Below are 16786 nucleotides of genomic sequence, written 5' to 3'. Positions count from 1 at the left end.
GGGGTAGCGGCAGCACCGGCTTTTGTTTAACCCCCATCCACTACAAACACCTCAGGCTGTTTGTGGTTTCAGTGCATTGCGCTATGCCAACGAGTAGATAGCATTGACTGGGGAGGTGGCTTCCGAGCTCTCGTTGCCTTCCGTCTCCTCTTTGTCCTTCTTCACCGTGTACTGGCCGATAAAGGAGCCGTCCTCGTTAAACTGCCCTTCGCCCCCCTCTCCATAGTCCACCAAGCTATCGTCACTCTCCTGCTGCTTTATCGTGCCGTCCAGGGAGGTCTGGCTGTTTGGCAGGGGTTTGTTGTCTTCATCGCTGGGTAGCAGAAGACAGACAGACACAGTAAGGGTTGAGAATGGGGCTTACAACCTTCACCCAAGGTCTGGATATTCAAAAATAAATCCAGTGTGCAAATATACTGACCAGAGACCACAAACGCGGGGTGCTCTGACTGCAGACAGCGAGTCACGATGTGTCTGACACGTGCGTGAAGGTGGGCAGGCAGCCTCCGCGCAGGAGGCCCACAGCTGCCTGTGCAATTGGTGCTGTGGTTGGTATTTCTGCAAGCCCAACCTTCATGTTTTTCCTTTTTAGAAAGCAATTTTTTTTTTAACCTGTATTACATACGACACTTAGATCAGTCCAACTGGATGTACATTATAAATATCCTTTCCTTGTCATTGCTTATGTTCTTTCTTTCTCTTAGCATTTTAGCCGACCTTGGTGTAACCTGGTTTAGTGAGGTTTCTTTCCAGATTTCCTTGCAAAAAACCACACTCGGCTGTTTAGATAGCTACATGCAATGGGGAGCACTCTGAAAGCACTGCGAGGGGGCATGTATAGGATGCCAAGTTCTGTGCAGCTTCCAAAACCCATGGGAATTTACCTTTTGAATCTTATTTCTGAGCATCTAAGCTTGTTTGCTCAATTCTTTATCTTTTTCTCTTTTTCACTAGAAAGATTAAGCCAGGTCACAGAAAAATAAATAGTCTGACCCCCAGAAAAAAAAACCCAACCCTTTAAAGAAACCCTTTTAACAAAAAAAACAGGAAAAAGCTCTTTTCTCTCTGGAGGGCAAGGGCTGGTATCTCATAAATACAGATAACATTGCATGGAGGATGAGAGTGGATTACTATATATAAAAATTAATTTTCATATAAACTAGTCCTCAGTTCATGTTTGATCTTACGTCCAGCATGCAAATTCTGTAATATTCCTAAAGGTATCACATATATACCTTAAACATTTGTCCTCCCACCTCCATTCCTGTCTTTTTATTGTTGTTGTTTTAGCTTGGGACTCTTCAGACTCACTCCCCAGCATGGCACTCTACTCTGTTCCTTTATTTTTCTTAAAATCGGTAAAAGTAGCAGCCCTTCATAGTCAGTGTCCACATGAAGGTGTTTGCCTCCCATAAAGACACAAGAAACACTTTGCTTGGACCAGGGAGCAAAATGCTCTTCAGCTGGGGAAGGCATTAAATCCCTCTCATGCCATTTAATTAATGGCATCAGCTCTCTATAGTGGGAGAGGAATTCAGTATCCCACAATAAAACACGCAGCTTTCTAACGTATTTTCTTATATCAGCACTTTGTGAATTAAGCGATAATACAAAACCAATATTTGAGGCCTTGTGTTAACTTGGCATCACAATAAAAAATAACTTGTTAGCTTTGAAAGCAGCTTCTTTCTGGGGGGAGAGGAAGAGAATTCAGTCTGCAAGCAGGACTGCCGGTTAGAAAGCCCAATAAATGCCAAGTAGAGAGTGGCAAAACCCAGATCCCTTTATTTGCAATATCCTTTCCCAAGGTTTGGGGTTCAGTTAAAGCTGAATCTAGAGCCAGATTTTCCCTAATGGGGGAGTTTGCAGCACCAAACACCCCGGCAACGCGCTTCCCGAACCTGCCCCCTGGTTTTACCTCTCTCCAGAACTATTTATCCTGTTAGTGCATTAGAAGGGCAAAGCAGATATTCATCAGCATCTTGATGCACTATAACCCTCTTAAAATGGATTTCTGTGGGGCTTGCTGATGTGTGCATTAGAGAACCAGAGCACCCAGATGAAAACCATTTGGGAAACGTTGTCCTGAGTTGCATAAATCATTGAGAAGAGGGGGAGGCTTGAGCTGGAGGGAGGATTTTCAGGACTAAGACAAAGAGTGGGCAGATTGTTTGGGATCTAGTGGGTTTTTTGTTTTGGTTTTTTTTTTTTTGCTCGCGTCCCTTGCCACCATCCCCTGGGTGTCCGGCATCAGGGTGCTGAATGCACCAAGGGCATCGTCCCCAGGTCCAACCCTTGGCTTCGCCGGGAGGGATCGGCTGCTGGAGCGTGGGGCTGCGGGGCCTGGCTGGCGCTTGGGGGTGCCCCCAGCCCACAGAGCATTTCCAAGCAAGAAGCAACTCGCTGGAGTTGGGGGTACCCCCGATGCCAGCAGGAGTTAGAGGGATCTTGTTTAATGTGTTAGGTGGAGGCAGGTGCATGGGAATCGGGAGGGGAAGGTATGGTTTCAGCTATAAAGAAATAAATAGCTAGAAGGAAGGAAAATAAAAAAAGCTAAATGTGCCGGACTTCTGGCAGCACGTGGTCCTACCTTTCAAGAGACCTTCATGGTCCATGTGGATAGACCAGGTGAAAAGGAGAAGAAAGAATGGGAATAAAACAGAGAGAAGCAGAAAGAGCCTGATCAGAGAGAGATATGATGAGGTCTGCATTTACAGGGGCAGTGCTAAACACCAAAAAGAAACATCTGCATTCCTCATGGAGCTAATTGCCTCGTTATACCAAATGGAGCCAGTATCATTGTTCGGAGCTGGATGAGCCTCATTGGCTTCCCCAAGAAAGCTCATACAGAGCAGCAGTGGATGGCGCAGGTGGGAAGCGGGCTGTTGGCCATCAGGCTGTTCAAAAAGGGCTTGTGGTTGGAGTCCATTAGCGAGCGGCTGTAGGGAACATGCAGCAGGACCAAGGGCCAAGTGAATGGGTCGCTTGGTTTCCCCTCCAGCCTTCTGCTGGGTTTCTATGATCTAGTCATGCACCAGGATCATGTTATCTATTGACAAGCCTACACCTCCCCTGGCTGCTTTGCCAGACCTCTCCTCCCCTCGCTGGGCTCAGAGGATGGCTCTGTGTCCTCCTCTATTGGTGTCTGCTGAGATGGTCCACTGGGGGCAAGCTGGCACTGCCTGCAGTGTGTAACCTGTGCCACCGGACGCTATCCTGAATCTGAACTGAAACTGAACCCAGAAGCTAAAACCACTCAACTTTCCCTTCCCAGCAGCCAGGGTTTCCAGCCGACTCCCCCACGTGCAGCTTAAACATTTGGTATAATGAGGCACAGTCACTGGCACAGAACATTGTCCAAGGATAATGGTCTCCTGCTTTGAAAATAAGCTTCTCCGCTTAGCCTCTGCTCAGGAAAACCATTATTCTGTTAGTGGAACAGAAAGATGTGACAGTATCTCTTAATTATAGGCTGCAGAGATTTGAAAGTTGCATGCACAGGGCATTAAGGACGTGAGATATGATGAGAGCATATCAGACATGCTATGTGGAGGTGGGGAGGGAAACCAATGAAGAACTCATGTCAGCTCAATTCCTGTCCTTGCTTGAAATACTAATTGCTACCCTCCTTGAGCCTAACATCACAATCATTTTGAATTTAATCAGCCAACAGCGTTTCATATCAATCCTTCAGGTTCACCTTCCTTTCTGCCTCCTTGAGGGAAGCCTCCTATTACTTTTCCCAGGAAACCTGTTGTTCCTGAGAAGGAGGGGGCAAAGTTTATGGGTGGTTGGGTTTTTTTTGTTGTTGTTGTTCCTGTTTGATTGGGGTTTTTTCCCCATCTAGTCCGTGGGACAGTGTGATTGAAAATGCGGGAGCATCTTGGAGCTTGGTTGTTGCCCTTCTACTGACCTCTGCCTTTAGCTTGCAAACTTTTGGGAATGGGGCTGTCAATAGAAGTTTGAGCTTCAGCTAAACAGAAGCTGCTGTGTAGTAGGATGAAGGATTTTCCCCATTCCTTGCCATTGCCTGGAAGGCAATGCCCCTTGGATGGTGCTTGGGCAGTAACTGCAGCATTGCTGACTGTCTCAATGCTGCCAGCCATGCCAAGAGCTTGGTTTTCCTTCTATGTAAGGTCCCTGGCAATGCGGTTGCCTTAGGAACGATGGGGGTGAGGAGGTCTTGACTGCAACCACCTCAACGGGCTCTTGAGAAGCAGCTCTCTGAAATCTGCGTACTGCCAGAAGCTCGGCTGTGGAGATCTTTCTGAGATCCAGGTGATGGAGCTGAGCCTGGAGGGTTGTGTGTGGGTAGCTCCTGGGTGATTCTATGTTTCAGGCTTGCTATGTGGTATTTACACCATCGCACAAATTTGGGAACCAAGAGGATCCCTATCGTGACTCAGAGCATTGTTTTGGTCCAAGTATGGACACTAGCTGTGTAGTACGCAGTTATGTTTATGGCTTGTATCTGTACAAGGAGCGCTGCCTGCACTTGTAAAATCGTGCCTGGGGAGAGATGCCTTTGATCCTGCAACAGGACCAGGCTGAGCTAATTTCTCCTCTGCTGTTCTCTGTGTACCAGCCAGAAATCTGAAGGGAACATCCCCAGACTGCGATTTGTATGTGGATTTAATGTAATTGCCCCGGGGTGGCTTGCCGCCGCCAGCAGTGATAACCAAATCTCACAGGGAGGTGAGGAAGGTGTTGCCCCCGGGTGTTGTTTAGGGTGTTAAAGAGTGGTGACCTTTTCTTACAACATGCCGCTGATTCTGGTTCCTGCTGGGGTGTATTTGTATTCTGTATCGTGCTATCAGAAAACTGGGGAGCTTTGGGCTTACAACATCGCTTGGAGAAAAAGTCGCTACTGAAATAGAGTTTCCATGCTACTAACGATATAAATGTGATCGTAATGAGGGCTGCAGTTGTTCTACTTCCATTTATGTATTGTGTGCAGGCAGATATATTCTTGCTTCCTCCAAAGTCTCTGGCGGAACACGTGTGTCTTGTTACATCCCTTACTGAATCGTAAATAAACTCTTCCTATCTTTGCTACCTCAACTTGCTATTCCTAATGCTAGGAGTATTAGTAATGACATGGGGTTTAATTAACCCCTGTTTTGAAGTTAGGAGAAAAATTCCTGCTAGCCTAATTGAGCTTTGGATCCAGCTCAGAAGGAAAGGTGCATTTTAATTCTTTAAAGAAAAGCAAAGCCCACTGTAGGTGCTCAAAGGGCAAGCTGGGTATGCTGTAATACATCCCCGTCCTCTGTCAAGTGTGGGCAATCCAATGAGACCTGACATCGTTACCTGCTCCTGCTCCTTGGGGGCAACCATTAACAGCAGCAGAGCTGTGAATGCTGCACTGCACGTGAGCAGGCTTGGGAGAGCGCTTGCCCCTTTCTGAAATATCCTGGGAGTTTTCCTGGAGGAAAAATGGGCGCTGCTGTTCTTCCAAGGATGCCATTTTGCATGAAAGCAGCTGAGCGGAGGTGGGGGGAAATCGGAGCGGTTTTAGCAGAACCGCTGCTAGGCTGTGCTGCAGCCCTCAGAGGGTGTTTCTGCAGCGTTTGCCTGGGGACCTTCCAGAAAAGCCTTGACTGGAATGCAGGCGCACCCCCAAATCAGTACTCTTGCATGCTGTCGGGGCTGATCCAAACATAACTTTGGGCGTTTCTCCCCTGGATATTCTCTTATGGGTAGGAGAGAGGTTGAGCTACAGGGTGATATACCTGAAATATCCTCAGGCTGCTTCAGAGTTTAATTTTTTTTTTTTCCCTGTATGTGTTAGGAGTGTCATTAAGGTTGGTCTGCACCTGGCGAGAGCTGTGTCCCGGGTAGCTGATGCTGGAGTCCCAGCTCTCTGCCTGGACTGATCCTCCCAGGCTGAGACAGGGAAAGGAGACCTTAGCAGCATCCTCGCAGCGTGGTTGCTTTTCCAGGGTTTTAGGGCAGGAAATGTTTCCTTTGGTAGAGGACTTGCAGAGGGAAGGAGGCAGGAGGAGGAAGGTGGGAGAAATAATTTAAGAGGCTGTGTGGCACCGCGGTGCTGCGGTTATGTGGAGGGGTAGCGCGGTGAGGTCTGTGATGGCTGGGAGCAGGGCTGATGGGGAGACGTGGTTGCGTGGGTACACATGCCGATGGAAGCATACCTGTAGTCGAACGACCCATCTTCTACATTCTTGTCTTCGGGATTTAGATGTTCATCTTTATTGTCTCGTACTGTAAACAAGCACATCCCCAACATTCACGTTAAAAAGCAGTACAGGAGATAAAAGCTTTACAAGACAGTAACAGCGGCTGGCGTTGAGGCTGTCTTTGTGAAATCCTTGCGGGGTGAAGTACAGCTTTTCACTGACTTGGTGAACACCCGCACCTGGGAGGACTTGCAAAGGGGGCTGCTGCGGGCACAGGCACTCCAGATAGTGAGAGAGAATGTATCAATTGGTGAATTTTCTTAAGCCTTCTCTTTGCTTTGCAAAAATTTAATGAGGTTTTTGCCTGAAAAGATCTTTTTCTAGATGAGGACAAGTAAATTTACAGAGTAGAGGTTGGGTCGTGCATAGCAGGAGCGTCCAGCTCCGCAGCCTAAAGCCTGCACAGCACAGAGCCCTTACCTGACCTTTAATTAACTGAAATGCTTCCCACTAATAATAGTGTTCCCACTACAGAGGAAGAAAAGCCCTTGTAATCACAAGCATCTGTCTGAGAGCAATACAATTTGATTAGCCCCCAGAAGCCTGGAGATGTTTAAACCATGAGCACAAATGATTGCCATGCAGCGCTCTTACCTGGATATTTCCCACCTCTGCTCCTCTTAATGAAGCAGACGATCAACAGAATAAGGACCAGGAGAGCTATGGCACACATCAGCCCGATGAACCAGCCCTGCGTCGCGATGTCCACATGATTCTTGGTATAAGCTGGGAGGAAAATTGAAAGAAAAAAAAGCTATAAGGGGCAGACCAGAACGGCAGAGGGAAATAGATGAATAGTAAGACACAGTCCACTGGTTTAGAAATTATCTTTAGCGATGCATTTGTGTGTCTATGTGTGTACCGATCAGGTTATCTGAGACTGTAGCACAGGGATCTGTGGCTTTTTCCTTTTTTCTTTTGTGGTGGTAGGTCAACTCAACGTTTTAGCAGGAGCTACAAACAGCGAAGGGTCACAACATAAAGTAAAACCTAGCACAGACCGTTGAGAAAGGTGCGTTGCAAATAATGGCAAAAGAAGCTGGGTAACAGATTTGATCTTTGATTTACTGTGTCTGAAAACCACCCTGGAAGCGAGAAGGTCTGAAAGAAACGTGCCCAAGCAGACCCAGTCCCTGGTGTCCAGTGCGGCTGAGCAGCACCACTGGATCCAGAGGGTTGCTGAGCCCTGAAGGGCTCGTTAGCAGCCTCGAGCTGGGAGAAACCCAAATTGTGGAGGGCAGCCTTGCCCAAGCTGCAGAGGCGATGGGCAGTGGCTCTGCTGCTGCCACTGCTGCAGTCCTGCTGCCCTTGGGTGGTCCCGGGGGGTCTCCAGGGCGGAGAGGGGACTCGTGGAAGCCCACCAAGACTTGGCCAGTGCACGAGAGGGGACGCAGCGGTGGGAACAGCTCTTTGAGGAATGACAGCTGGGTCTCAGATAGTTGAGAGGTGGTCTGATAGCACTGGAAAGTCTTTTCTCCTGGGGCAAACTCTTTTATACCACTGCTTCCAGCACCCTCGCAAGGCTATTGAATATTAATATGATTAATACCAAGGAAGGAGGTGTCTTGTTCCCCAAACAACACTCCGGCTCCTAACTGCCGTGTCCTCGCCCACATACTCTGACTTCTTGTTTGCAGCTCCCATACACGGTCAGACAGACAAATCTGTGTCCTATAAATAGCAACAAGCTGCCATTTTCTGGCTCTCATTGACACGCACTTTGTATTCAGCAAGACAGAGCAGAGGAGAAAATAACCTTCAGTGCAGCAGGGGGGCTAAATTTAACCAGACTGCAGTGCAAACAGAGATAGGTATTCCTGGCAAGAACGTGGGAGATCTGAGCTGGATGGGATTGAATTGGGATTTAGCAGGGATTTGCCTGAAATGGGCAGGACAGTTTAGCGAGCATCCTTTTGTGGTGCCCGTGGGACGAAAAACAAGATGGTACAAAGAAAGCATAAATGATAGTCCTCTGTTAATGGATGCTGAATGAAAGGCTCATGTAAAAGAGACAACAACTTTAAAAATGTGTGGGTTAGGAAAGTTTGCCAATTCAACCCTGTTTTAGGGCTGTAAGCGTGTACTTATTCCATCAGAACTGAACCCAAGAGAAGAGGTGCTTTCCTTAGGATGAAATCTAACCCACGTTGTCATTAGATAAAGTGCAGGCAAACTGCGACAAGGAAACTCACGGATAGAAGAGGAAAATGACGAGAAAGAGTACCATTTGCTAAAGAAGTTATGTCGGACCCTGAACATTCTACGTTTGTGAGCGGTACCGGGCTCCTGGGGAAGGCGGGTGGAAGTGGCTGCCTAATGGTGCCTTGGCTCCCTTCTGCTGCTTTTCCCTCTAATGCTGCCACGTTTAATATTTACCTTTAGTACAACCTGAGCTATGTAGTCCTTCAAGACGCACTTTTTATAGTGGAGAGAATGAGATTATAATAGAGTGGAGCTGAGAACTGGATTCAATTAGCTGAGTGCTTGGGGAGGAAAGGGGAAGGAAGCTTTAGTGGAGAGCTTTGAAATGGAGAAAGATTGTATTAGTAGTCCTGATGGGATGGGATTTCTACAGAAACCAATGCTAAGGGAGAAATGAGGGGATCTTCAAAGTACAAAATGCCAAAGCAGGCTGAGAGGTGGGTTTCATGCCACCCATGAGGATTGGGGCTGAGTTTTACAGGGAGGGAGGATTTTGAGTACCGAGTCACCAGGGGATCTTGCAGTAGGATTGCGGCACTGCCTATCGCCAAGGTAGAGGTATAATTGCCATCCTTCCCAAAAAAGCAACAGATGACGACAAAATTATAGTCACAGCAATCTTGTATTTAGAGTAAACGAGTGACTGTCATTGCAGCATTCAGAAAGAGAGGATTAAGTACATGGCTGTCAGAGAGGATGTTTTGATTTGCTTTAATGTAAGGCCGACGTCAGGGGGAAATAGTGGAAAGCAGCTGTGTAATCGAACAGGTATTGATTTGAAATGCAACTGCCGTGACTTCTTTTTAAAATTAATTATAATTTTGTGGCAGAAAACATGTTACCTAATAGTCATAGCTTATATGCCAGTAGGAAAGCCGACTGTGTTCCACCAACAGAAGATCAGCAAAATTTTTGTCTTTCTTTGGAAAGCAGACCGTTGGGTACGTAAAGTCTCACTAGCTCCAGCCTTGCGTGATCCTCTTCCCCGTGTTTGTACAGGCTGGGGTTTTTTTTGGTTTTTTTTCTTTTTTTTTTAATTTAGAAGACCTCTTTGTATTAAGCTGTGTTTATAGTTTCAAAGTGTCCTTTACTACTGGAAGGAACTCTGTTGGGTTATTGAGCTGTCAGTTAATCAGAAGCAAAGTCAGAGGGCAGCGTCCTGCAGCCACAGTGCAGGTGGACTACTTCTTATTTATCTCCCCTCAAACTGAAGAAACCTTCAGAATAGCTATTTGCAAAACATTAAAACACAAAACCCACAAAAAAATCAAACAGCGGTTTTTTTTGTCAGAAGCATTCCTGATGGCATATGATAGTCAGCGGGGGCTGAACACTTGTGTCAGCAGTATCCAGCCAGCAAAGAAATGGATCTGCAGCATTTCTGCATGCAGGGACGGCGATAGCTCTGTGCATCCCACAGTGACAGGGCTCAGGTCACCAGTCGGCCTCTATCAGAGGGACAAAGGTGGCCCCATCCTTTAGTCTCAATGCCAATATCAGTAGGAACCCCTCAATTACAGAAAATAGATATGCCGAGACTGCCAGCATCAATCAGCCAAGGATATTACTTTCTTTTCTCTTTCGTTCTAATGATTCCTGCCCCTCGGTGTCTGTTGTGCAGCGGGCTGCCCCCTCTCCCCCCAGATCCCAAAGTGGGTGAAAGCAGGCGAGAAAAGAAAAGAGACGGGTCCGGGTTGGGAAATAATTAGGAATAGTTGGGAAATAGTGTCCAGAAAGGCATGTTGCGTGGTATGGGTTTGGGGGGCTGTCGAGCTGGTGGTGATTTCTGAGTCAGGGGAGGGTCCAGAAGCTGCAACAAAATTGGGGATGCAATATTGCAGCTAGAGCTGTCCTGGAGAGAGTCTGAGCACCCTCCAAGTTGAAAAATCGGCTTTTTTATTTGTCTGGGGTCAGAATCGGCCTCTGCAATGTAGGAACAGTCTGGGAGCCCAGGGAGTCGAACCCTGCAGACAGTTTGCGTGTCTGTGAGCCGAGTCCTGCCAAAGCAAAGCTGTGAAAACTCCCGAGGCAAGGCAGCCGCGCCGTGTGGCACGTACAGCAGCGAAGCAATGGGGGGAAAAAAAACCCTGGTGAAAATAAATCCTTCCTGAAAACACGGCTCTCTGCAAACCCACGCATGTTCCAGGGGCTACTGTGCTGTGGGTTTGACCACGTCGCAGGGTGACGGAGCAGGTTGAGTTAAGGCACATCAGACCTCAGCGCGGGGCAGAGGCAGGACAGAGCCAAGGTCAGGACTTGCTGGATATTTCTCAGTGTTGGGCAGCATTAGACATGCAGAAATACCAGCAGTTGCCATCTGTCCCTGTGTCATCTTAGCGTGTCAGAGAATTACTTGGTGGTGTTACGGCTTGCCAAATTTTTGGACATCAAATAAGATGTGCATAGGGGATGGGGGGAGAGCTGCTGCTCCCCACCTCCCCCTGCAGCACTCCCTTGCTGTGGGTTACATTTTCCTTTTGCACTTCTCAGCAAAGAGACTGGTAAGTGCTTGAGCTTTCCATTACACGGCTGGATCTGAGCAAAATAATTTTAGTTCTTTGAAAATCACAGCCTCTACCTGCTACATCTGTCAGTGTGGGCTGCTCCAGTGTTGCTTGCTCCTTGGTTTTTCAGCTAAGTGTTTAGACCCGCACTTTGACAGGCGTTGTGCACAGATTCCTACGGCAAAACCCCCGGGTGAATACAAAGGAAGTCACGGCTGTTTTGATTTACTGAAACTCATCGAGTGTGAACGGTGAAGTTTTAGAAATGCATAAAGCCCGATTCAATGCCAGTGGAAGTCAAAAAGGGTATTTCTCTGGCATTTGGTGGGCAGTGTAGGAAGCCCATAATTAGAAAGCTGTAAAAATCACTCAGGTGCTAAACCTGGAAAATTGCTTGTGCAATTAAATGCAAAGTTGCCAGAGGAAACGTATCTGGAGGATGAAAAGCCCTATGCGTGTGCCACACGTGACTCTGACCGAGTCTTCTGCAAACACCATGTTCCACCTCCCCCAGTCCTGCCCCTCACCTGCATCCCATCACCAGTATCTCTCTGCCTGCCCCTCTGCTCCCATAACTGCGCCGTAACCTGGAGCCAGACGCATGCACGCTCTCCGGGACCAAAGCGACCGCCACGAGTAGCAACGCGCGTGTGAAAGTGCAAACACGCAGTGGCAGGGCTTCAAGCAGAGCCGCATGACATCATGAGCGTGTTCTCTACCCTCCTTAAAGACCCTTTCCTTCAAAGGGATCCCCATCCCCTCCTGGGGGTCTCCTTCTCCGTGCAATGGGGAGCAACCTCCCGGCGATGCTCTTTAATAAGGGCAGAGATGGGGGGGGCTGGATGAGGGTTGTTCCATGCAGTCATGGTCAAACTACCTCCCGCCACCACGCGAATGACGTCGGCGGTGATGGATGTGACATGCCTCGGAACCGCACCCCGCGGCGGGGCTGAAGCCCATCTCACCTGAGCTGGTGGTAAAGGTTATGTACGAGTGTTCGCTGGGGCTAGACCATATGGGGAACACCCACAGCTTGTACATCATTCCCGGCGTCAGATTCGCCAGCTGCACAGAGGAAGGGGTCTGAGCTTTAACAGGGATAGATTTCTCTGTCTTGTTACCTGAGAAACAGAAACCGCACATCAAACCCAGCCGCAGGAGGCTCGGAGAGATTACCGTGTTGACACTGCAGGCAATGCATTATGCTATCCCTAGCCGCTGAGCAGAAATAACACAGCTTGATGGTCAAGGAGCTATTAATGGCTTCGTGATTATTACTCACTGAGAATAGAAGAAAATCAGCGATGCGGGAATATGGTGTGGGTTTTGCTGCATCCCTGCTTGCTGTACTGGAAAAAATACCGGTAGCTATTCAGATCTCTCCCTACTTTTAAGACCCGATAGGTCCTTTATCTGCCCAGCCTCAGGTCTGGATGTTTGGGTATTTATTGCAAAAGGTCTGGAATTTGCCTGGTCCCGCTCAGCTGGGTGAAGGTGCTACAGGACTCAGTAAAGGAGCCAATTCTTGTGCTTTTGGGAGCGTTATCTGTGCACCAGTTTTGCTGGTAGTTTAAGGAGGCTTTGAATGAGCTGGACGTTGCATTAAACATGCTGCAAGACTGCTCGCCCCAGCTGGCAGATTGCTGCTTTTGGGGGTGAGAGGGGTCTAGCCCTTGAGCTCAAGGAGGGATGTTTGTGGGCTGATTGCTCCCCAGCTCTAGCCAAGGATGACCTGTTCTTTGCAACGTGCCGGGAATCATTTGCTGATGAGCTTAATGCTGAGCATTAAACCATTGAATTCTAAGTAGGCCTGCAGTGGGGCTTTGGTTTGTGGTTCTGGAGGTGTGCACGGGGAAGGAGAATTGTGGCTTTGAGGCTAAAAGCTCACTTCCAACGCCACCAGAAAGGGAGGAGAGCCATGGCTCTTTGGGAAGGGCCGAAATCTCGGCCAGGCCCTGACGAGGGTATCCCAGGCATTGCTGCTGCTGCAGCCCACCCCGAGCACAGACCGAGCACGTGGGCTCTGGAAGGGCATCGCCTGCGCTTTGCGCTTCCCGCTGATGGGGAGAAACCAGGGCTGGCGGCGGGTCGTTTGGGAGCTGGGATGCTTGGCATTTAGGGCTTGGAAAGCTGATGCATATCCTGAATTATGGAAACCAGTTAAAAAGGGGAAGGCTGAGCCTAGCCCAGCCCGTGCTGCCTAACGAAGCCCTGCAGGCTGCGGAGCGAGACCAGGCACTGGCTGTGCATTAGAAATTGTTTCAAGGAGAAAGCAAGGTCATCTCTTAAACGATGTTGTAAATGACCAAAAGTGGTTTGCTGTTAATGATTACGCCTAGTTGGTTTATTTTAAATGCTGATATAAGACCAGCATACCAGATGATGTGAGGGCTGAAATGGCTGGGAAATAAAGTCAGAGATAAGCAGTAGTCATCACTGCCTATCTATAAAAAAAACCAAACAACGAACCAACAAAATGTAAACATCTTTTCTAAACAAGTACTAAACCCAGAGATACTGGCTCCGAGTTTCCAGACTAAGTACGTAGCCTTAAAATTTTAAGAGACAACGATATCCAATACGACAGGAGGTTTGGGATCATAGATGATTCTGCCAACTCTAGGTTCAAGAAGCCCATCTTCAAAGGCATTTAAAACTGCTCTCCAATTTAAGTAGGTTTCATTCATTTTCCCTTAAAATTTTGTCCCCTTTCGTATACATATATACGTAGATATATATTTTTAAGGCTCTTTACATTGTGACCACATACAGCCCAGCTCAATGAACAAATGAACAGCCTTGCTCATCTATGTTTCATAAACATCTCGCGACAGTCAGTGCAAGGAGGGGGAATCACTTGTCAATCACCAGGATTAGCGCTGGTGCACTCTAAACAGCCATGACCATGACCTGCCTCTTCCTCTCCCATCCTCCACGTGGCCATAGAGCATCATTCTACACACTAATTAACACCAAGTAATAGGTTGCAACCATGGGAGCTGGCAGGATCTCTAATGGCATCACCACCCTATAGAGTCCCCACGCGATCTGATGCTTACTGGTGATATACTTAACCACAAAGTCAGTTCCTGCAGAGTAATTGTGGCTCCAGGTGATGTTTGCCCAGTTACTATTAGCCATAGCTCTTATGTCCCATATGGACGATCCATTGGTGGCTGGTGGACAGGTTAGAACAGGAGTTAGTATTTTGGATTATACACGAATGAGACTTCATCTAGCATCTGGTGTTGGTAAAACCTTACAAAATCGTTCCTGAAGTTAATGCTTTGATCTTAACCTACGAGCATGCCTAAGGACATATTTGTTCCATTTGAGATCCTTAACTTTAAACTTTTGGGGGAAGTTTGGTAGCAGAAGCTCATTGCGCATTGGTCTTTAAGTCCAACTGCACTCAGCTTATCTTTGGAGTCTGAAGACTTCTGTGGCACATCCCTGAGGATTTTTGGTCAGCAGGGAAATCTCCTGGCTAGACTCGTGCCCAAACGGACATGGGAGATGCGTGCATGAGTGCACACGGACTCACTGCCACAACCGAGAAGAAAAGACCGGGAGAGAATATTGTCATGTTACTGGGTCTAGAGACAGCCAGTGGGGCAATGAAGTCACTCGTTTCTGATTTGAAGTTAAGGATTGTCGACGTTGCTTTGGAGAGCGGATGAACTTCATTTCTAGTAACGTAGAGCTAATCCACTAGTTTAGTGTGCGTTTAAGTGAAGTCAGATAAATTACACCTCGGTTTTATTATTATGATTGTTAGTATTATTATTTACTTCAGGGTGTAGCTCAAGTTTTGGTTTGACAAAATACAGACTAATAACTGCAGCCCCTGGGACGAGGCCAGCTATGCGACTTTTAGGAAGTTGCAAGGACCTGCCTGTGGGGTCGGGGACGTGACCTAGAATCCCTCTCACAAATACAACCTGTGCTGCCACACGGGAGCCCTGTCTGCCCGCATTACGGCTCAGCCTCTTCCCTCGTGTCCCCGGGGTGGTTCGGGACACGCGCGGTTCCTCTTGCAGCTCCTATTTTCCTCCTCTCCCTGCTCTGTGGCAGCGCGTGCCTCGCCACTTAATTGCCTATTTTCAATTAGCAACGTTTTCCTAGGTAGTCACTTAATAGTGACTGTGTTGTAGCAATCCTGCTTCGTTACTAAGACCTCATATACAGCGATGAAGCTGCATCTGTATTTCTTGCGCCAGTTTTTAAGCTGATTTTGTTTTGGCGGTGCAGCTCCCTGTATGCTTTCCCTTGACTTGCAGGTAGCAGCTTTGCACAGCGTCAGGCTTCTCTGGCCGGGGGGTTGTGTGGTGCCCCGAGCTGGAACACAAATTCACGTTTCTCCGTTCAGGTCTGCATCTTTAATAAGCAAATTAGTGGAGAGCAGGAAATGTGCTGCTGATTCGCAAATCTGTTTTACTGCGGAGTATGGGGTGGAGGCTGGTCCTCCCAGTGTATGTTTTTGGTGGTATTTTTAGTCATCCTGAGCTAATCTTATGCAAGGATATAAAGAAAGGGGTCTGAACTGCTTTAATCAAATTCCTTGCTTTAAATGGGTGTCAACTTTGATATTCACTACTATTATCTCCTTTCCCTTTTTATGAAGAGTTAACAAGGATTTCTGTAGCTTTTGCACTTGCATTTTTGATTGTATCCTATCCAGCTACGTAACTAAATTCTTTTGATTGTGTTCCCTTTTGCTACTAGTTTATTTTTTAATAACCTGAATATAACTATCCATAATTATTTATTAACTGTAGATACCATTATAGCAGTGTGTTAAAAACAAGGCTCAGCGAGATCCATCTCTCTGTATCTATCAGTAAAACACATATAGCAGAGAATATGCCTCCACCAAAACAGAGTTTGATCATCCCATTCTAGCTGATTGCATGAGAAGTTTATCTTGACCTGATAAATACCTGGCCCACACCTGCGTGTTGTAACTTAAACACTTCCCCAGCTGTCCTGTGGGCTATGGCGAGGTTACATAGCAAAGAGCAGTAGCATAAACCAAAAGACTCCTATAAATGATGACAGGTCTCTTAGCTAACAGTTGATGTGCTAAATTTCAAGTGACATCTTCTATAATAGTAACAGAACCCCTTTCTAATGGCAGTAAGATACTAGATAATACTTTTGAGAGCTTTTGTAGGGTTTTCCACCTCCTTCCCAAACACTGAAGCTAATTCAGCATCGCGATGCCCCGGGGAGGGCTGTGTTATCCCCGAGACCGAGACCAGGAGGGTGGCACAGAGACCCCCAAATTGCCGGGAGCCACTTGTGCACCTCGATTCCTGAGCCTGTGCCATCCCCGGCTCCTCGCAAAATGATTCCCAGAGCATGGGATGTCTTAAATTTTGCCTGTGCCCGTTATTAATCCTTGCTCTGAGCAAGGTGCGGGGAAGGTCCCAGTAGGGTTAGAGGGGTTAGAGGAAAAGGAAAGCGCAGTACCCAACTCCTGCTTTGTGGTGGCTGCCGGAGCCCTCTCGGTAGCTGTTGTAGTGCTTGCGGCGGTGGTGGCGGGTAGAGTGGTGGCGGCTGTGGTGGTGGTGGTGGTGGTAGTTGTGTCGGTAGTTGGGGTAGTTGTGTCGGTGGTGGTGGTAGTAGTAGTTGTGGTAGTTGTGTCGGTGGTGGTAGTTGGGGTTGTTGTAGTACTGGTTAGACCGATTGTAGTTGGAGGCAACTCAGTTGCAGCTGGGAGAGGGAAACACTGGCTTTTTAGACGAGGTGATGTCTCCTCGGGGCTTGCACTCGCCATCCCCGACGGCCGGACATCAGGCACACGAGAGGAAGCAGAGCAGCGCAGCGCAGAGGCGGGGGGACTGGGGAGGGAGGCAGCGAACGGCACCGGGGAACACGAGG

At 47.9% G+C, this 16786-nt stretch overlaps 1 protein-coding gene across 1 annotated transcript; it reads right to left on the bottom strand.

Moving 5' to 3' along the window:
• Window positions 1-17: 17 nt before the first annotated feature.
• On the bottom strand, window positions 18-16414 carry LOC104075751 (neurofascin-like). Its single transcript, XM_009576360.1, has 6 exons — window positions 16376-16414; window positions 13963-14079; window positions 11869-12024; window positions 6792-6923; window positions 6153-6222; window positions 18-313 (listed from the first exon to the last, which is right to left on the bottom strand). Exons 2-6 carry the CDS (start codon window positions 14042-14044, stop codon window positions 82-84), a joined length of 672 nt encoding a protein of 223 aa, XP_009574655.1. The 5' UTR covers window positions 14045-14079; window positions 16376-16414; the 3' UTR covers window positions 18-81.
• Window positions 16415-16786: the final 372 nt, after the last annotated feature.

This window comes from Fulmarus glacialis, unplaced genomic scaffold (genome assembly GCF_000690835.1).
Source record: "Fulmarus glacialis isolate BGI_N327 unplaced genomic scaffold, ASM69083v1 scaffold35884, whole genome shotgun sequence".
In the NCBI taxonomy this organism is placed as follows: domain Eukaryota; kingdom Metazoa; phylum Chordata; class Aves; order Procellariiformes; family Procellariidae; genus Fulmarus; species Fulmarus glacialis.
This window is presented reverse-complemented; position numbering and strand designations above follow the sequence as displayed.